Raw genomic sequence first — 22,934 nt, forward strand, 5'->3', positions numbered from 1 at the left:
ATTTTCTATACCATCATTTATATATAAATGTTGAATTTCAGAAGCTGGTAGCTCAGGGATAATGCTTACTTTGCATGATCAATGCATTGTGCTTCAAAAAAAAAAAAAAAAAAAACAGGCCTCAGTGACTTAAACCTACAATCCTTAGCTACTCGGGAGGCTGAGACAGGAAGGATCACACAGTTGAACACGAGAGCCCTTTTCAAACAAATGATGGGTGTAGGTAGCACACTCCTGTCATCTCAGCTACAATGGGAAGTCTAAAATAGGTACAAAGGAAGACCCTTCTGAAAAAATAACCAGTACAAGAGAAACAAAGGGGAGAGGTATACATAGCTCAGCAGCAGAGGAAGTGCCTAGTAGCATGAGCCAAACTGGGTTTGGGGAATGAGGAAAAAGAACCACCTCACTTGTAGCTTCTCAAGTCTCCATGTAACAAAAATAAAATGTAGTAGAAATACATCACATAATAATTATATGTTACATAATAATGCTGATATATAGCTGAGTCTAATTTGCAGATGCTAGAATTATTTTCTGTATCTCAAGAATAAAGTGTTCCTCTAGCAATACATGAGGCTGAGATCTGAGGAGCACAGTTCAAAGCCAGTCTGTGAAAATAAATCTGAGAGACTCTTAATAACCAGAAAAGAATTGGAAGTGAAAGTATGACTCAAATGGTAGAATGCTAGTCTTTAGTAAAAAAAAAAAAAAAAAAAAAAAATCAAAGAAAAGCAAAAGCCCAAGGTTCAGCCAGGCACCAGTGGCCTACATCTGTAACCCTAGCTACTCAGGAGGCTGAGATCTGAGGATCATTGTTCAAAGCCAGCCCAAGCAGAAAAGTCCCCATAAGACTCTTATCTCCAATAACTACTCAAAAAAGCTGGAAGTAGCACTGTGGCTCAAGGGGTAGTATGGCTCAAGCGGTAGAGCCTTGAGCACAAAGAGGCTCAGGGACAACGCCTAGGCCCTGAGTTCAAGTCTCATGACCAGCAAAAACAAAGAAAAAAAGCCCAGGGTTCTAAGTTTAAGACCCAGTACCAGTACCAAAAGAAAGAGGCACTCATCTCTTCTGCACATCCCACCCCAAGTACTAGACTTTGAACAGAGCCTTATAGTCAGACCCTTCATTCAGTACTTTTTTGCTTTAGTTATTTTTTGGATACAATCTTGTTTTTGCTCAAGTCCAACTTCAGATCGAAATCTTCCTATGTCTTCCTGGTAGCTGGAATTAAAGACATGTGCTACCATGCCTGGCTTCACTAACTTTTTGTCCAAGCTGGCCTCAACCATGACTCTTCCAACCTCTGCCTCCAAAATATCTCGGATTATAGGTGAGTGCCTCTTTTTTTTTTTTTTTTTGGTAGGTCATGGGGCTTCAACTCTGGTCCTGGGCGCTGTCCCTCAACTCTTCAGCTCAAGGCTAGTGCTTTACCACTTGAGCCACAGCACCATGGCTTTTTCTGCTTATGTGGTACTGAGAAATTGAATCCAGGGCCTCATGCATGCAAGGCAAGCACTCTACCACTGAGCCACCTTCCCAGTCCAGGGGTATGCCTTTTAAAAGGACCAAAGTGGTCCTCTTATAATATTGAAAAAAAGTCTATGACTACTTTTTTGTGCTGTTATTCCATCATCTGACTGACCATAGTGAAAACTAATGTGATTTATAATAGAATAGTATTTCAAATAGCTAAAATTATTCCAAGAACAAATTGTTCCCTAGGAACAAATACTTAAATTATTTTTGAGGTAAATGTCCTGTTTTTGTTCATTTAGATTCTTTTTTAGCATAAATTATGATATTTTCATACATGCAGAGCTTGATCATATATATTCCCCCATTTCTCTTCTCATACTCTTTCTCCTGGATCTATGTTTTTTGAAAGTTAACATTATTTGCCTCTGACACTGACATACACACTGACATAATACTATGGCACATGTCCAACAGGATGTTCTTACCGGCTACTGAGGTCACAAACTAACCTGTACTATACAAATAATAATGTACATCATTTCCCTATGTCATTGAGTATCGTTTCCTCGAAAATCACACTAATCAGGCTTCTAATTTGATGTCTTTTATAAAAAATCTAGGTCTCTAAGGGTTAAGTAACCCTTTGTTGTTGTTGCTTATAGGTCAGCAATGCATCACAAAGGTTATCCAAGACTGAACATGAGATAAGCAACAAAACACTAATTTAAGAAATATCTCAGAGCCGTTTGCTGGTGGCTCACGCCTGTAATCCTAGCTACTCAGGAGGCTGAGATCTGAGGATCGCGGTTCAAAGCCAGCCCAGGCAGGAAAGACCGTGAGACTCCTATCTCCAATAAACCACCAGAAAACCGGAAGTGGTGCTGTAGCTCAAGTGGTAGAGCGCTCACCTCGAGCTGAAGAGCTGAGGGACAGCGCCCAGGCCCAGAGTTCAAGCCCCATAACCGACAAAAAAAAAAAAGAAATATCTCAGTCAATTTTTGCTTGGTCAGAAATAACTAATAAGCAAAACAAAGATAAAGTGGTTCTCACTGGCATTTTCTATCTATCTGTTTCCCACTAAGGAAAGAATTTACAGTGAAAAAACATATAACACATAAAAAGACAGAAAAATGGAATAATTAAAGAGTATTTTAACCACAGTGAATACAAAAGTAAACAATAGAACAGTACACAAAATGTGAACTACAAATCAACTCATCATTTTGTGGTTCTTACCTTCCTAAAGGAAGCTGGTGTTTTACTGCAATAATATTGAGCCAAAGAGAAAAGGTCTTCTATATCTTCCAGATGCAAACTGGATGGAGTGTTTTCCAAGAACTCTGAAATTACACATATGGCAACATTTAACAAACTTTGAAAAATACTATAATTGATACTATCTGTTAAAAAGTAAAATATCTGCAGTGTAATACTACAGAAATGGAATCTTATCTTTTGTTTTTGTATATGTAGTGCTAAGAATCAAATTGAGGACCTCACATGCTAGCCCAGTGCTTTACCAGTGAGCAACATCCTCAATTCAGCAATGATGCTTTCAAAGCTGCTTGTGGAGAAACAGACTCTGAAAGGAGCTAATACTGTTAATGCTTTACTGCTAGTAAAGGATGTGTCCGAGAATCAAAACTAGCTTTCACTAGGACTGTATCCAACAAACATACAAAAACACCAAGGTCCCTAGAAATGAATAGTAAGTAAGAGTAGTTTCTGACTTAAATGTAGAAAGATAAATATTACAAGTGAGTAAGAATAGTTTTTGACTTAGGGAACTTAACTTTTTTTTCTTTTCTTTTTTTTTTTGTTGGTCATGGGGCTTGAACTCTGGGCCAGAACACCGTCCCTCAGCTCTTCAGCTCAAGGCTAGTGCTCTTCCACTTGAGCCACTGAGCCACTTTCAGTTTTCTGAGTGGTTTATTGGAGATAAGAGTCTCACAGACTTCCCTGCTTGGGCTGGCTTTGAACTGCAATCCTCAGATCTCAGCCTCCTGAGTAGCAAGGATTGCAGGTGTAAGCCAGCAGCGCCCAGCTGGGAACTTGAATCTTGTGGGAGAAAATAATAATGTAGAAAACAATCATGTAGCCAGGTGCTGGTGACTCATGCCTGTAATCCTGAGATCTGAGTATCACAATTCATAGGCAGCCCTGGCAAGAAAAGTCCGTGAGACTCTTATCTCCAATGAACCACCACAAAACTGGAAGTGGTGCTATGGTTCAAGTGGTAGAACACTAGCCTTGAACTGAAGAGTGTGGAGACAGTGCCCAGGCCGAGTTCAAGCCCCACAACGAAAGAAAGAAAGAAAGAAAAAAAAAAAGAAAGAAAGAAAGAAAGAAAGAAAGAAAGAAAGAAAGAAAGAAAGAAAGAAAGAAAGAAAGGAAGGAAGGAAGGAAGGAAGGAAGGAAGGAAGGAAGGAAGGAAGGAAGGGAAAGAGAGAGAGAGAGAGAGAGAAAGAAAGAAAGAAAGAAAGAAAGAAAGAAAGAAAGAAAGAAAGAAAGAAAGAAAGCAGGCAGGCAGGGAGGGAGGGAGGGAGGGAGGGAGGGAGGGAGGGAAAAAGAAAGAAAGGAAGAGAAAGAAAGAAAGAAAGAGAAAAGAAAACAATAATATAGAAAGATAAACATTATTGTCCAGACAGGACAAGGTGTCTGGCAATATCGAGTAGAAGTAGCTATCTCCTTATGGGGCCAGCATGGGTAGAACTCAGAAGAATCAAACCTTAAACATAGAGATTATAAAGTAAAATGGAACTTAAAATTTTTCTAGGCTAATATTCTAAACATATGGATTGGAAAACTAAGTTTTAGAGACATTAAATGATCTGATGATCTGAAATATTTTCTCCATATTGAGTAATACTTACGGATAACTTCTTCTTTGCTACCTGATTCTTGTGCTAAAATAAATTCTCTGTAAAAGGAAATTAAACAATTGAGTTAAATATTAATAGAGCACCTGTGAGAAAAAGAATCTAACTAACTTGATACTTACTTTGCATTAACAAGAATAATTAACATTACAAAATAAATAAAAAATGGATCTGCTTGTTGAAGATATCCATCCCATATTGCCTGAGTGACTTCAATGGAACAGTAATATGCAAAAAGACTTCCAAGCTGTAATCAGGAAATAAAATGAGAGACATAAACCACTGGAGATGACCTGGTCTCTTACAAGTATTAAAGTAAATGATTAAGTAATAATACATCAAATTATCTATACCTGATATTTAATATGTACTTCAGTGTTGAAATCTAAGGGCAAAATGGCACAGTGGGCCAATCAGGCACCTCACTTAACCTTTCTAAGGATGCCATTTCTACTGTTAAAAGCAGGAGAGGAGTTTAGGGGTGTATGTATTGCTACTCATTTTCAACCACTGTTGTAAAAAGAGAGGTAATTAACCTGGAATATGTTAAACAATGCAATACATTTCTCTGCCATAACTCAGTAACAAGTATATTATGTAGCTCCAAGGGTAGCTAGTGTAATCAACTTAGTTTTTACAGCATAGTTTTCAAATTTACAAGGTATTTGTGAAGATCAAACACTCAGTAAAATTTTAATGACAGTGTAAGTGTAAATTGATTTACATTTTAAGTCATTTGAAAGAGATAAAATTACTATTCTTCAATAGATTTCAGCTCTCTGGTTTTGTTTTGCAAATAAAAGACTTTTTACAATCTAAGTCTCTCTACAGCCTAATTGTGTTGAAATTGAATGAATTCAATACTTTGATTAGACAATTTTCATCAGGTTTGGAAATAACTCCATCTAGAGGATTATATCAATAATATCTTTAATGACTAAAGCAAATGGGAATCCATATATTTAGTTCATTCTTTATGCCTGGTGCCAAATTATTGTTATATCATTGTTCATTATCTTTAATTCTTACTTGCTAAGTAGACATTTTCTCCCTATTTCACAGACAAGATGATAGACTGGGATGAAATAAATTTCTGAAGCTAGTGAGGAACCATGTACTAGAAAAAAGTCCAAGACTCAACAGTCCATGTAAGGGTCATTTTAACTGTCCAAAGTGCTGCTGATTCTTTTTGCTGTTGTTTGAAAAATTACTATCACAAATTCCAATTAAAAGGTTTAAATACAAACAGAATATGCATCTTTAATCTCAGCTGAACTCACATCACCATTTTATTGCCACTATTATGGGTTCTTCAGGTGTAAAAATTAGTTTGTTTCATTTCATGATTAAAAAAAAACAACCGAAACTACTCTATTTTCATCAACATGATACCAGTATTAAGAATGAATTAACTGACAGAGCAGCTAGAGGCAAAGCAGTTGTTTCAAAATTCAGGCTAAATCTACTGAAATAGTAGAGTACTATTTCAGACTTCTGGTAATAGAAATGGCATCTTCTAGGCAGAGAGACCTCTATTACTTAAAATGCTCAAAAGAAATAATATTTTGCTTTAACATAACTAGATTTAATGGTAGCATATGAATGGTAGCTCAAAGAAGCTAAGGTTTTATAGGCATTTTATTAATTTGACTCCAAAGTGCCAGTTAGAACTGCTAACCCAGAATAAGACTTCCTAATGAAAATACAAATAGAGAAAGACACTAAGTTGTATTTTACATTGTTTTACAGTAACCATTTGGAAATACAATTTTTTTTCAGATTGGTTACCAGTTTATAACACCATCAATCTTTTTTTCAGTGATGGGGCTTGAATTCTGGGCCTGGACACTGTCCCTCAGCTCTTCAGTTCAAGGCTAACACTCTACCACTTGACCAAAGCACTACTTCTGGTTTTCTGGTAGTTTATTGGAGGTAAGAGTCTCGCTGGCTTTCAACTGTGATCCTCAGATCTCAGCCTCCTGAGTAGCTAGGATTAGAGGAGTGAGCCACCAGTTCCTGGCACACCATCAAATTTTTAAAAGTTTTAAACTGAACTGATATTTAAATATACTGCATATGCAGAAATAGGTACTAATTGCTACATTTAACAAATATATAAGTATATAATTATTATATAAGATAAGATGCATCAATAGATTCTAATTATGTAAGTTCTATTTCTATTCATGTGCAAAAAAAAGAAAGGTTAACCCTCCTATCACATAATCTAAACCTAAGTGAAGAGCAAAAAACCCTATGTTAAATGTCAGTAATTTTCTTCTTTCCTTTTAGTAATAATAATTATAATTTATCTTTTTTTCTTCTTCTTGAAAAATAGCCTTCCTAACAATAGTTTTATATAAACTATTTTTCATTAAGTGCTCCTACTTTCACTTCATTACCCAGTTGAGTGCATAGGAGTCTGGAGTAATTTTCTTTGTATCAAGAAAAGAACAAAGCTCTGGCTCGTGGTATTGGATGAGTAATCGGAAAAGATGGAATGGTCTCCCCTTCAGGGAACAATCCCTAAAAGACAAAAGAAATAAATTTTTTCATTAACAGGTTAAAACTGATCGTATCATTGATCAATCCCTCTACAATAGTCATCTTTTCTCTTCCCCCTTTCTTCCTCCCCACCCCCCCCTAAGAAAATCAAAGCATTCATACAAACCTATCTGGAATAACCAGGCAGAGCTTTCTTGGTATCCCTTTTAATACACCTGGCAAGCACACAGGGACTTTTCAAAGATTCTCTCCTGGTGAACCCAGGCAGTATTCAATTAAGAGGACTATAACCATCACTTAAAATGGCACTTAGCTTAATGCAAGAAAGTTAGGGTCCTGTCTTCTTTTCTGCCAAGTAAAAGGAAACTCCTGGGAAGGCTAGTCCTAGTTTTTATATTCAACCTGGAATATCCTTAAGCAAAAGTGTAAGGCAGAATGACCACAGATGAACATTTCAGAAACTATCCAAGTGGCCAAGGTACCATATGTCCTCAGAGTGAATTCCAGAAGGTACCAAATTCTCAACTTATTGAATAGTTGTCCTACTTCAACGAATTGTTGTGGAAGTAAAGTGGAAAAGTTAAATGTAAATATTATCTTAAGGTAAAAGGCACTAAATACATATTTTGCCTTTTTAATCACAATACCTTCTTCCAAACAAATGTTTGGAAGTTCCAAACAACTTCTACTACAAAGTACTTTAATAGTAGAAATGATTATATAAAAGGCATAGAGATACATTCTGGGCCATGGATTCCCTGCAGTCTCTGTCCATTCTTGTATCTGTTCAGCTTTAAGTAGGTTCCTCCACCCATGGACATGGTAGCCACTCACAACCTTAAACTGAAAGTCACCATCACCATACCCATGTACCCAATTGACAACCCCTGGGATCAGGTCAAAACCACATCCATGCACTACACTGACTTTTCAGGAAGCACAGTTGCTTCCTCCTTCCTATATACAGCCTCTACTTCTACTCATCAACCTTATTTCTCAAGTTGGAGGCATGGCTCAGTTAGTAGAGGGCTAGCCAATGAGCAAAAGCATCAGGTACCAAGTTTAAGTCCTGGTCTTGGACCAAAAAAAAAAAAGGAAAGAAGCCTTATTTCTAATTCCCACATCCACAGCATTCTTATAGTCCTCTATGTCCTGCAACTTTCTTAGATGCCATCATATGCATATTAATTTGTTTTAGTGTGTTTACATTTTTAGTCTTTTGTAGCTTTTTTTTCCAGGGCTGAGGACCGAACCCAGGGCTTTGCGCGCACCGGGCAGGCGCCCTTCCGCTGGGCTAAACTCCCAGCCCCATGTGTTTACATTTTTAATACCTCAAAACCAAACAGAATTCAACTGCATGGAAAAAGAACCTCTCAAAAGGTAATATAATCTTAATGTAAATGAAACTAACCCCTCACAAATCTAACAAACCAATCATGAAATGGTCAAGGGAGCTAAAGAGAGACTTCTCAGAAGAAGAGATAAAAACGGCAAAGAAACACATGAGGAAATGTTCATCATCCCTGGCTGTAAAGGAAATGCAAATAACAATAACAATGAGATACCACCTTACTTCAGTCAGAATGACCTACATCCTAAATTCAGCCAACAACAAATGCTGGAGGGGATGTGGAGAAAGAGGAACCCTACTACATTGCTGGTGGGAATGTACACTAACATAGCCACTTTGGAAAGCAGTCTGGAGGTACCTCAGAAAGCTAAATATAGACATCCCCTACAACCGAGGCATACCACTCCTAGGCATCTACCCTGAACAACAGGAACCAGTATACAAAGACACATGCACCTCCATGTTTATTGCAGCACTGTTCACAATAGCCAAGATTTGGAAACAACCCAGATGCCCCACTACTGATGAGTGGATCCAAAAAACTATATACAATGGAATATTATGTACCTATATACAATGGAATATTATGCAGCCATTAGAAAGGATAAAACATGGCATTTCAGGGAAATGGATAGAACTAGAGCGAGTTATTTTGAGTGAGGTAAGCCAAGAACAAAGAGACAAATATGGTCTCCCTAATATGTGTGGATGCTCAAGCCAAAATCCAAGAAGATATGACAAAGTAAACAGGACTTAAGAAATATAGGACAACTACTCATTTTGTTGTATTATTACTAAATGACTCCCTCCTTCTTGATCATATATATGATAGATATGCGTACTCTATGGAGGAAAGCCAGGAAGAGGACAGAATAAGTGGGAAATGGAACAACATACAACAAAGGGGCCCATCAGCTGCACTGGACATAGAAGAAAAAGAACTAAGCAACTCAAAGACAGCAATGGGAAGAGGAATTAGAGGGAAAGAGGGAGCAGCCTACACTAAGCAAAAGGAAAGAAATGTAAACATGACCTGATGTGGAAAACATAATTTGTATTGTCAACGCTCATAGAATTCACAAACTGTATAGACCATGATGACAATTTGCCTTGTGAAGGTTAAAATGTGTTTGTAACTTTAACTAAGTATCACTATTCCACAATACTGTGAAATATATGACATTTATGTAATCAACTAATCTCAATTTTTTTTTAAAGTGAGCGAAGGGATGCATTAGGAATGATGGGTGACAATGTTGTCAGACACCTTATATTCATGTGCTGTTTTATAGAATGGGGACTTCTTTGTACTAAAGATAATAATAATTAAAAATGTTTAAAAAATCTTAATATAAGAACGGCAGTACTTTTTAACTACTCTGTTAAAAATACAAGATATTTCAGAAGTTGGGTTAATGTATGTATTGCTGTGAACAAAGTGATGATTCAGTCTTCATTTGGACAATATGCTTTGCTAATTCATCAGACTCTGCTATCAACTACTCCATTTAGCTTTTGTAGTGAGATGCATTTTACCAGTCACAAAGGAATGAAGCAAGAATGTCATATAATGAAATAGCAAAAATACCTAACAGGGTAAAGCATAAGTCATCATAATAAAAGCCGATATTTATTGAGGAAATGTCATGTGCCAGACACTGTGACAAGCATTTTACCAAGTCAGTTCATCTCATCTTTACAAACAACTAAAGTTATAGGTGAAAACTAAAGTACAATTGAGATTAGGTAATTTACATTGCTAAGCATTAATAGACCAAGCTGGGTGACAGAGGGTCACACCTATAATCCTAGATCCTCATGAGGCTGAGATCTGAGGATGGCAGTTCAAAGTCAGGCCCCATAAGAAAGTAAGTCTGTAATACTCTTTATCTCCAATTAATCACTGAAAAACTAGAAGTGGCACTGTGGCTCAAGTGGCAGAGTGCAAAAGGGAGCTCAGGGACAGTGCCCAGGCCTAGTTTGAGCCCCATAACCAGAGGGGGAGGGGGGAAGTGATGGACCTAAAATGTATATACAAAACATGGGCATTGATGCAACATTGGTATTTACTCACTAGACACTATGCTGAAAATGAACTATATAATTGTGGGTGGGAAAACTGTGAGAGAACAAGGGAAGGGGTGACATTGTCAAAAAATAAATGTACTCTTTATCTGACTTATGTAACTGTAATCCCTCTATATATCACCTTTACAATAGCAATTAAAAAAGGGATAAAAATAAATTTAAAAATAGGCGTTGAATCATTAAGCCATACTGACTCCCTTCCATATATAAAATTTGGTATTTCAGCAATAGGTATTTTGGCTAAAGGACTAGGATATAGCTCAAGTGGTACGATACTTGTCTAACAAGCTCAAGGCCCTGAGTTCAATCCCCCCTTCAAAAAAGGCTACATAAAGAAAACAAAACAAGACAAAAAGTTTCATGTAAACATTAAAGGGCTGTGTTCAAATGGCAAAGCACAAGATGAACAAGCAAGCCAAGTAAGAGAATGAGAGACTAAGGCCCTAAATTCAAACCCCAGATTACAAAAAAAAAAAAAAAAAAAAAAGAAAGAAATGAAAATCACAGCTTCAACATTATTAAAAAATGAAGAAATTATTGTTATATTATATACATAGCCATTCCTATGCACATATCCCAGAAGTACAAACATACCCCCACAAAACTTGTACACAATCATTCATAGCAAGATATTCATAATAGCCCCAAATGAAAACAACCCAAATGCCCATCAAATAATAATAAAATATGTTATATACTCCATTTTATGTAATTATATTCTTTTTTTTTTTTCTCAGTGGTGGGGCCTGAACTCTGGGCTTGGGCGCTGTCCTTATATAATTATAAATCAGACACACACCTTATAGTAGTCACTATTTAAATCAGAAAATAAATAAAACATTCACTCCTAGAATAATATGTTACACAAAAAAAAAACCATAGAAAAACTGGAAATCAGTTAACCATCCAAGTCCAGAGCCATAGTCCACCTCTACAGAACACTAGAACTGATTGGGAAAATCTAATCAAATACTGATGCATTAGTCCCATCACCATAACTGAGAGATTTTGATTTAATTAAGTAGGCATGCAAATAGTAGGATTAAGAGTTCCACCATTACCCTAGTGTGCATCCAAGGTCTACAGTAAAGCCAATAATCTAGATTATGTCTAAGGTTTCTTTCGGCTCAAAAATTCTGATCCCCAGCTCTAAGAACTACAATTTTTTTCTGACCTCTTGAGTACCCCCAAACTAGTATGACTACAACTACCAACGTTTTTCTGATTAGCCTAGAAAAGGTGGCTTTGATAACAGATGATTAGCCCTCCCTCCCATCATACACTCCCGTATCACTCTGTGTTTTACCTTCCTAAGACTCAGTTTGCTTAATACTTTTATCTCTGTGAGATGTTCCTAACTGTAATCCCAGCATGTCACATAAGAGGTACTCCCAAAATATTATTTTTTTACATAGATACTGTAATACTATTTTTTAGGGAAACATACTAAAATATAGAGAGCACCAAATAAACCTGAAGAGTTACGTTACATATAACAACTCTAGAAGTAGAAATTATTAACTAAAAATCAAGTCAAATAACAATTATGATTCAACCTTAAAAATTACATTAATTTTTTTACCTTACCATCAAAGTAAGCCTAATCATTTTAGTCCACTATTCACCAGACTATTATTCACTTCTGAAACCATAACTAATCATATTTTACCTGGGAATGTACTTATTCATGATAGCATAAAAGCAGTTGTATAAATCACTCCGTGGAAGCTGAAGATGCACCAGTGGTTTCAGTAGATGTATCCAGCTAAGGGATGTACTATATTTAGTGTTGCGTGATTTACAATAAAAAGTAATCACAGATTCAATATCCAGAAGTAACTCTGATGCCTTTTCCTCCGGCACTGAAAGATGGTCTGGAAAATAAACATCAAAATAAAGTTATCAGCCGGGTGCCAGTGGCTCACACCTGTAATTCTAGCTACTCAGGAGGCTGAGATCTGAGAATCATGGTTCAAAGCCAGCCTAGGCAGGAAAGTCTGTGAGACTCTTATCTCAAATAAACCACTAGAAAACCAGCAATGGCACTGCGGCTCAAGTGGTAGAGCACTCACTAGCTTTGAGCTGAAGAGCTGAGGTACAGTGCCCAGGCCCAGAGTTCAAGCCCCACAACCAACAACAACAAAAAGTCATCAAGGATCAATTAGAGGTTTAGCGATTGAACATACCATTTGCTTACAAATACACAGTGCATATAGATCATGACAAAGTAAACTACACAAAAGCATTTTTCCGTGTGTGTGTGTGTGTGTGTGTGTGTGTGTGTGTGTGTGTGTGTGTGTGTGTGTGTGTGTGTGTGTGTGTGTGTGTGTGTGTGTGTGTGTGTGTGTGTGTGTGTGTGTGTGTGTGTGTGTGTGTGTGTGTGTGTGTGTGTGTGTGTGTGTGTGTTGCTGAGAATGAAACCCTGGACCTTGTGCATGCTGGGGAAACATACTACCACTAACTTACATCACAGCCATAGTTTCGCATATATGCATATATATGTACATATATGCAGACACATACTTGTTGGTTATATAGGCATATACATATGCCTATTTATATATAATATATACATATATAATATATATACCTATTTAACCTATAAGTTAACTAAAATGGGAAAGTTAAAAGATGTCCAATGGAAAGATAAATGAAAAAGAGAAGTATAAACAATTTGTATTATATTTTTACAGTGATTAATGTATTAGGTTTTTACAGTGATTAGAAACCAATTCATTCATAATTTGTGTTTTTCTACACTAAATCATAATCTATAATATATAAACTTCTAGAACATAGCCCCTTTAATTTGAACATTGTAGATCATCATACATATCTCTAATTCCAAAAATAGGTTTTAAAATGTGATAAAACTATATGTGTAAGCCAGAAAATACAATTCAGTGGTATAGCCCTTGCATAGCATGTACATAGCCATAGTTCACAGCAAAATGACAAATGTATATAAAAAATCAATACATGTATCAAAGAAATAGTAAAAATTAGGCTCCTAAAAAGACATATAAAACTATTTATAAGCCCTTAAGAAATTCAATGTACCTCAAATTATAAAAAGAAAACCATTCTTAAACTTACCTATAAATTCTAGGCAATCTTTATGAATAATGTTCTGTTCTGGCAAGTCTAAAATACCATCCCATGATGCCAAGCTATCACCTTTTCCTGCAACATTCAGAGCAATCTGGAAGAAAGATTTAAAAAGCAACAGATTCATATGGTATTTCTCATTCTTGGAAAATACACTGTAATAATTTTATTCAGGAATAAGAACCAAGATTACAAAGTATCTTTACTCCACCAAATGTTGAACTCTTGGTGACATCACTATGAACCAAAAGGGTTATTTTAAATTCTCCTCTGTTAAATTTGACTTCATATTGATTTAGTGAAAAGAATTACACTGAATCTTTATTATATCTATACACACATAACTATTCAAGCACTCTTCCATAAAGAATGTAATACTCACAAAGACTATATCTGTGTCATATAATAAAATATAAATACTTGATGAATTGAGTAAATGTTTTTATAAGATTTTTAAAGATTTTTAAAGCAATGTATTGATCAAAATATTAAAATGAAATATTAACCAAATTCAAAAAGTAGGTCCTTCGCAGCAGGGAAGGTGGCTCAGTGGTAGAGTGCTTGCCTCACATGCATGAGGCCCTGGGTTCAATTACTCAGTACCACATAAACAGAAAAGCCACAAGTAGCACTGTGGCTCAAGTGGTAGAGTGCTAGCCTTGAACAAAAGCAGTTCAGGGACAGCACCCAGGCCTGAGTTCAAGCCCCAGGATTGGCAAAAAAAAAAAAAAAAAAAAAAAGTCTAGTCAATTGCAAAATATCTAAGCCAGGCGACGGTGGCTCACACCTGTAATCCTAGCTACTCAGGAGGCTGAGATCTGAGGACTGAGGTTCAAAGATAGCCTAGGCAGGAAAGTCCATGAGATTCTTATCTCCATTAACCACCAGAAAACTGGAAGTAGCACTGTGGCTCAAATGGTAGAGTGCTCGCCTTGAGCTGAAAAGTTCAGGGACAGCACCCAGGCTCAGAGTTCAAGTCCCACAAAAAAAAAAAAAAAAAAAAAAAGAATCTGAAATAAGCAAATTTCATTTAAAATAGGTACATAAAATAGCTGAATAAATTATTGTAATTCTAAGAGATTACTATTCTTTAGTTGTTTAATGGTCTTTGGTTACTTTAAAGTCTTTAAAGTGGGGCTGGGAAGGTGGCTCAGTGATAGAGCGCTTGCCTTGCATGCATGAGGCCCTGAGTTCGATTCCTCAGCACCACATAAGCAAAAAGAAAAAAGCCAGAAGTGGCGTTGTGGCTCAAGTGGTAGAGTGCTAGCCTTGAGCTGAAGAGCTGAGGGACAGCGCCCAGGCCCAGAGTTCAGGCCCCACGACCGGACCCCAAAAAAAAAAAAACAAAAAACAAAAACAAAAACAAAAAGTCTTTAAAGTGGAGCACTAGAGGTTCATGCCTGTAATCCTACTCTGGAGCGTGAGATGTGAAGATCGTGGTTCAAAGCCAGCCTGGGCAGAAAGGTCCATGAGACTCTTATCTCCAATTAGCCACCAAAAAGCCAGAAGTAGAGGTATGAAACAAATGCAAGAGTTAGTCTTGATGGAAAAAAAAAAAAAAAAGTTAAGGATAGTACGCAGGCCCTGCTTCTAGCCCCAGGACTGGCAAAAAAAAAAAAAAAAGCTTAGATCATTCCATATGAGATATTATATTCTTTATTTTACTCAGTAGTTACGTTTATCCATTTCAATGAACTGTCATCATTAACATTATTGCTCATGGCCACAAACAGAAAGCATTCTCCAAAATCCACACTATAGACTGGAGGTGTGGCACAAGTGGTAATGCACCAGCCCAGCAAGCAGAACAAGCATGAAGCCCAGAGTTCAAACCCCAATGAGAGGGAAAAAAAAGACAAATTAAAACCCAAACCATTATGAAATATACTACAGAGACACACATGTTAATAAGGTATTAACCAATTTTCTGAATATGGTATGCTCATAAAACAGTAAAGGCTTTTCAGAGAGCTGAAAATCAATTTTGAAAACTACTAAGTGGTTAACCTTTTCTCCTTTTAGTTTGCAGTTACCTTCCAAACTTTGGCCCTCAGGTCAGCAGGCAGTGGTCGCCCTTGAATTATATTTCTCAAAGTTTCAAGATCACAACCTCCTGCTTCCAAAGCTTCTTCAAGATCCTTTTCCCTAAACAAAAACAGGTACTATTTATTAAGGTAACTTTTACAGCTCTTACTCAAGATTCATTGGTAGGCATGGCCTATGAAAGGTTATGTCTAAGATAAAAAGGTCTTGGCAATCAAAATGTAATGTCAAGGCATACCAATTAGTATAAATGGAAAATAAATTGGACAGATCTACAAACAAGTACATAGTCAATAAATACAGAAAGAAATGTTCAACATTCTTAGCCATAAAGGATATGCACACGAGATTCCACCATTAGTAAAATCAACCAATGTTGATGAGGATGTTGGAGAAAAAGTAACCCTTATACTGTATATTGTTGGTAGAAATGTAAATTAGCACAGCCACTGTGGAAATCAGTATGGAGGGTCCTCGAAGGGGAAACAAAGGAGGAGGCTACAATGCTTGATAAGAAATGTACTCATTATCTTGCCCATGTAATTGTAACCCCTCTGTACAGTATTTTCACAATAAAAAATAAAAATTAAATTAAAAAAAACTAAGACCAGAACAACATGCCATATGATCCCACTATACCAATCTTCACTATACATCTGAAAGGAGTATAAGTCAACAAACAAGATAGATATCTGCACAATCATGTTTATTACAGCATGAGTCAAAATAGCCACCCTGTATGGTCAGCCAAGGTATCTATCAATTCAGAAATAATGCATATGTCATATATATATATAATGGAGTATTATCTAGACATATAGAATATTATATTATAGACATATAGAATAGAATTATTCTAATGGATAGAACTGTAAGTGAAATAAGCTAGAGTTAGAAAGACAAATATGTATGTTCATCTCATATCCAGACTGAGGAAGAAAATGACACATGTAAAATGTTTGGGGTTGAGAACCAGTGAAGGGAGGAAAATGAAAAAGTAAATACTGTCAAAGATCTTCATATACATGCATGAAGACAAAATAAAACATATTTAAAAATTATCTAACTGTATTGTCAAAGCTCACAGAACTCATAAACTTTATAGACCAGGATAAAGACAATTCGAGGACACCGGTGGATCATGCCTGTAATCCTAGCTACTCAGGAGGCTAAGATGTGATGATCACAGTTCAAAGCCAGCCTGGGCAGGAAAGTCCCTGAGACTCTTACCTCCAATTAACCACCAGAAAAACTGGAAGTGGCAATGTGGCTCAAGTGGTAGAGTGCTCGCCTTGAGCTGAAGAGCTGAGGGACAGCACCCAAGTCCAGAGTTCAAGCCCCATGACCGACAAAAAAAAAAAAAGACAATTTGCCCCATGAAGGTTAGAATGTGTTTATGACTTTAAGTATCACTATCCCCACAATACTGTGAAATTTGTGAAATTTATGTAATCAATCACAATAAAAAATTGCTATAAAATATGCTATGAAGCAAAGAATAGGGGTTGGGCAAACCAAAAATCAAAATTACCTAAAAAGGAGAGGGAAGAGGAGTAAGAAAGAGTAATAGTGTGAATTTGATCAAAGTACATTATATGAAAGTATGGAGGTATCACAAGGAACCTCTTTTGTACAAATAATATATGCTAACAAGAAAAAAGAGAAACATTTTGATCTTTTGCTATATGATCACAAAATACTGAAAGGAAAATGGAGGGAAAGATATTTGAAGTCTATTCCTCAGCTGTAGACCTATACTTGATAAAGATTTGGGCTTTTTCCAAAAACACGTAAGACATCCTGCCAGAATTTGAAGATCAGTTTGTAGCTGAAAAAAATTCACTAGCATCTCATCACTTATTTCAATGGTCAAAAGTTTGACTGAAATGAAGAACTAAAAATAAACAAGTAAGCTAGAATTTTTCCACTTTTCAGTACAAAAACTTTACATTCTTTTTAAAGTTAACTTTGCCAAATCCCTTACTATTCCAGACAACAAAGCCAGTGGGGGGAGTGGGGGAAGGAGAGGGCAAAAAAAAAATGCCCAAACCCCAAAGTAGTTTTTAAATCACAATAATGGACAGGAACATCTTGTTGATACAGCTGTTGTTGAGTTCTTTGATGTTGTCCTCAAGGGAACCACAAACTGTGATCTCCAGCAGTACAACCATGAGCAAGAAGAACTCCTACAGAGACCAGAAAGTGCTACACCTCTACGCCTTATATAGTAAAAGATACTGCTCACAAACCTAAATAATTAAAAATAACATGAGCTCTGAGCAAGGCAAAGGTTCAGTTAAAGATCTTCCACATTACAAATGTGCTTGAAAAAATAGCAAGAACTAAAAACCACAATTTTCATGTAAAAACACTTCATGGAAGAGTCAGCAGAGATAGGAAGTCTATACAGCACTCGTGTCTCACACAGAATTTTTCTCCCTAGGCCAACTATTCACTTTTGGACAAGCAATACTCACAATTTTAATGCACAAAAGCAAATGCATGTGGATATAGTGGATATGATATATATTTCTCAGTTCAAGATTATGTTACTGACCTTACAAGCTAAGGCTGATATGAATATACTAGATATTCAAACAGGTCTTAAAATAGAAAAATACAGGCCTGCTCATGTATTCTAGTAAGTATGTAAAACAAGTAATGATTTCCTTTGCTCAGAAAGTAAAAAGTAAAGAAAATTCAAAGTTTTTTGTTTTTTTGTTTGTCAGTCATAGGCCTTGAACTCTGGGCCTGAGTGCTGTCCCTCAGCTCTTCAGCTCAAGACAAGTGCTCTACCACTTGAGCTACAGCGTCACTTCTGGTTTTCTGGTGGTTTATTGGAGATAAGAGTTTCACAGACTTTCCTGCCCGGGCTGGCTTTGAACCATGATCCTCAGATCTCAGCCTCCTGAGTAACTAGGAGGGTTCTGCAGGTAGAAAAGAGAAGCCCACCTCCCTCGTTGTTCTGTGACTTTGAATGTTTCATATATTAGAATACCACAGGTTATGTCAATCATCACTGCATTAGTATAATAAATATCACAGGTTGCTTCAAATTTAATCTTCCAGACATTCCCCTAATTTGATACTTTGTCACTGAATTATCTAACTTAGGATCCCAAGCTGCATTATAATTACATCTAGGCAAACAATGCAATTAGATTTATATAGAGTTAGTTCATGTTTATACTCATAGCAATAACTTAATTAGATTTTGTTTCCTCAACCAAATGGTGAGTAACATATGGAATATTTGTACAATGTTGAGGAAAAAAGTGTAAATTTCCAATCACTACCAAATTTAATATGCATTTCTAAGTAGTTCTAGCATTAACAAATTCAACTAAAATGTTGGGTTTTTTTCTGAATAAATCATATTGAATCATATGGAAAAATGTGATTTAAAAGATTGGACTGGTGGCTCACACCTGTAATCCTCAGATCTCATAAGGTGAGATCTGAGGATCTCAATTTGAAGCCAACAATGGTAGGAAAAGCCTTGAGACTTTTACCTCGAATTAACCATCAGAAAACTGGAAGTGGAGTTGTGGCTCAAACCGGTAAGAGTGCTAACCTTGACCAAAAAAAAGCTCAGGGACAGCATCCAGACCCTGAGTTCAAGCCCCCGGAACCCACCCCCACCCCCACCCTCCACTAAAAAAAAAAAACTAGATTAGATCAAAAAAAAAGAAATATACTCATTACTTATGAAATGTTAACACCTCTGTACAACACTATAATAATAATAAAATTATATTTAAATAAATAACAAACTGGATTCCACACATTGTGTTCCTAAAACTAAAAATCTATAAAATATCTCCCACTTGTAAATACAATTAAACTTTTGTAAACTGTCTTTTTCTCAACTATGCTCTAAAAATATTTTTCCATAATTTTGAGACTTGTGGAAATCGTTTAAGTGTAGATACTGTCACTAAACAGAAGATAAAACCAAGACTTAATCCCCTACTATTTTTTCCATATATATAAAAAACTGATGCCAATATTAATCATTCCCTATTACTCCTCAGTAACCAGTCCTCTTGTTCCCTTCCTGACAACTACTCATTTACCTCGAGTCTCTATATCTTTACCTAGCTGGACATTTCATATAAATGGAATCATATAATATGTGGCCTCTGCACACAGCCCCTTTTCAAACTGTACTACAATCCTAGTCTTTTCAACTAGAACATTTAACTTGCAAAACCAGTAGTATTTAGGTGTCTTTTGAAGGTATCTTCATGTAGTATTCCTTCTGCCAAAATGATGAAAAAAATTTAAGTGCCCAAACAAACCACTACACTGCACAGTTCTGATTTTAAAACTGTTTCTATTATTATCTAACACCTTACACAGCTTGAATATAACCAGTATTCAGCAAATGTTTTCTGAACTACAAATGCTTTGCTCAACTATTTTGTTTCTTGATACATAAAGAAAGGCATTGTCTTTGGTTTATACCAAGTAGAATCCACATTTCAGCACTATGCAACAGAAATACTTTGTCAAGCCTATTTTATCAATTCTGTTCAGAATACTCCTCCTCATTGGCTGTATATTACAGCGTATTTAACTCAATTGTCTCACTAAATTTATACAAAAAATTCACACTGCAAAATATTCTCACTGCAAATGAGTGTATGCGTCTCTATGAATTAATTAAAATGTATTTCTTTTGCATGCAAAATCCAATTACTAACCTTATTGTTGCTATTAAAACTACCAGAGACAGCCAGATGCTGGTGGCTCACGCCTGTAATCCTAGCTACGCAGGAGGCTCAGATCTGAGGATCCCAGCTCAAAGCCAGCCTGGACAGCAAAGTCCGTGAGACTCTTATCTCCAATAAACCACCAGAAAATCAGAAGTGGCGCTGTGGCTCCAGTGGTAGAGTGCTAGCCTTGAGCTGAAGAGCTGAGGGACAGCGCCCAGGCCCAGAGTTCAGGCCCCACGACCGGCAAAAAAAAAAAAAAAAAAAAAAAAAAAAACCCTACCAGAAGCAAAATATGAGACGTAATATTTTGGAAATATCTTAAAGACTATAAAATCTGCATTAAAATTAAGACTTTAATGTAAATAGTACTGATAAAATACTAAGTTCTCCAGTTTTTTTCTTATAAGTTCTCTTCAACTTCTTTTTGTTTGCCCTCTGATTATACTTTTTGTGCCAATATTCAGGTTTGAACTCAGGGCCTGGATGATGTCCCTTAGCTTTTTTGCTCAAGGCTAGAGTGCTATCACTGAGCCACAGTTCCACTTCCAGCTTTTTGGCAGTTAATTGGCTATAAGAGTCTCACAGATTTTCCTGCCAGGGCTGGCTTCAAATCTCAATCCTCAGATCACCATCTCCACAGATGTTACATAAATGACACGTATGACACATGCATGACATACTTAACATATAAATGACATGCATAACACGTGTGGCATATAAATGACACACCTGGCATATTGACATATGTCACACCTGGAATATGACATATAGATGAAACATATGACATGTAAATGGCATACTGTAGATAACACATATGACATGAATGGCATGTGTGGCCTATATTGCATGTGTCATAAATGACATGAATGACGTGATAAATGCTATGTGTGACATATATGACACATGGCATGTGACATAAATGACATGTGGCATGTGAGTGACATGTATCATAGATGACACAAGTTACATGTATGGCTACGACATGAATGTCATTTACATGTGTATGTCATTTACATGACATGTGGCAAAATTGGGGGCATGACATATATAAAGCATGTATGACACAAGCATGGTATATGACATGCATGACATGAATGACACACATGGCACATAAATGACATGTGAGTGGCATGTGAATGATATATGTGATATAAATGGCATGCATGCCAAACGCACAGGTGACATATCTGACATATACATGACATATCTGACATGTGATATAAATGACACAAGTGCCATAGATCATATACATGATATAAATGACATGTATGGGTTAAGTGGCATTCATGGCATATGTGCCAAAAATGACATTTGAATTATATGCATGGTATATGTGGCATGATTGCATTATAACATGAATGACATACACGGCATGTATGACACATGCGGCATATTAGTAGCATATGTGGCACATGGCATGACACATGACATACATGACATAGCAAGTTGCATATAAATTATGCACATGACATATATGACATATACTGACATATGACATGTGAATGGCATATATGACATAGTTGCTGCTGTTCCTCCTCTTCTTCATCAATCATCGTCATCATCAACAGCAGCTTCTATGGTGTCCAAGGTGGCCTCAACCTTCTGAGCTCAAATGATCCTTCCACCTCAGACTCCTAGGGAGCAGGTACTACAGAAGCATGCCACCTCACATGGCTCTTTATTTCTGCCTAAGGTAATATCTAGCCTTCCCAGTCTCACAAGCTACCAACAACCTCCTAAAAATTCTCTTTCATAATAAACATAATAACTTACCAGTCACATCTAAAATAGCAATAAGTGACATTGCAGATCTTTTCTCATATTTTAATACTTGTAAAGTGAGAGCCTTGAGATACTATTACAAAATGTACAGAACGTAAAAAAAGAACCTATTAACACCAAGCTTAGTGGTACATGTGGCGTTACAGACCTGTAGTCCCAGTATTTGGAGAGCTGACAAAGGAAGTTGACAAATGTGTGGCCAGGTCAGCCTAAACTACACAGTGAAACTCTGCAGATAGATTAGATAGATAGATAGATAGGTAGATAGATAGATAGATAGATAGATAGATAGATAGATAGATAGATAGATAGATAGATAGATAGATAGATAGCTGAAGTTCCAGAAAGGTAGCAAGCTTAGGGAATTTCTGATCAACCTGGCTTTCTATTAAATATTAGTACTACACTCGACAGCAGTTAGACAGCTCACAAAAACATTGAAATAGAAGCTGAGTACTGGTGGCTCATGCTTGTAATCCTAGCTCCTCAGAAAGATGAAATGTGAGGATTGAGGCTTGAAGCCAGCATGGGAGACAAACCTCTGAAATTCTTTTTTTTTTATTTTGTTTTGTCCTTCCTTCCTTCCTTCCTTCCTTTCCTTTCTTTTCTTTTTTTTTTTTTTTGTACTGGGGATCAAACCCAGAATATTGTACTTGCTAGGCAAGTGCTTTGCCACTGAGGCTATATCCCAGCCCAACTTTTTGTTAACTTTTTTCCCCTAGGCCTGGGGCTTGAACTCTGGGCCTGGGTATTGTCCCTGAGCTTCTTTGGCTCCAGACTAGCCCTCTACCACTTGAGTCACCATGCCACTTCTGCTGAAACTCCTATCTCCAACTAACCTGCAAGAGGCTAGAAGTAGAGCTGTGCCTCAGCATGATGCCCTGAATTCAAGTGCTAGAACCAGCATAAAACAAAACAATAAAACAAAACACAAAGCTGAGAGCTGACAATATGACAATAAAGTATCTGCTACCACGAGC

The 22,934-nt window shown here is 36.6% G+C and overlaps 1 protein-coding gene across 4 annotated transcripts in view; it reads right to left on the reverse strand.

Annotated features, from left to right (window-relative positions):
* The window catches only part of Tbc1d23 (TBC1 domain family member 23), a 60,090-nt gene that overhangs the window by 33,192 nt on the left and 3,964 nt on the right, over positions 1-22,934 (reverse strand). For all 4 annotated transcript variants that reach the window (XM_070030386.1, XM_070030384.1, XM_070030385.1 and 1 more), the window contains 7 exons: positions 15,445-15,556; positions 13,400-13,505; positions 11,973-12,177; positions 6,762-6,885; positions 4,482-4,606; positions 4,354-4,400; positions 2,717-2,820 (listed from right to left, as the gene is read on the reverse strand). In XM_070030386.1, coding sequence (XP_069886487.1) covers positions 2,717-2,820; positions 4,354-4,400; positions 4,482-4,606; positions 6,762-6,885; positions 11,973-12,177; positions 13,400-13,505; positions 15,445-15,556 — 823 coding nt within the window. The remainder of the gene's footprint in view (positions 1-2,716; positions 2,821-4,353; positions 4,401-4,481; positions 4,607-6,761; positions 6,886-11,972; positions 12,178-13,399; positions 13,506-15,444; positions 15,557-22,934) is intronic.

Source organism: Dipodomys merriami, unplaced genomic scaffold, assembly GCF_024711535.1.
Source record: "Dipodomys merriami isolate MVZ:Mamm:240054 unplaced genomic scaffold, mDipMer1.0.p SCAF_2, whole genome shotgun sequence".
Classification (NCBI taxonomy): Eukaryota; Metazoa; Chordata; class Mammalia; order Rodentia; family Heteromyidae; genus Dipodomys; species Dipodomys merriami.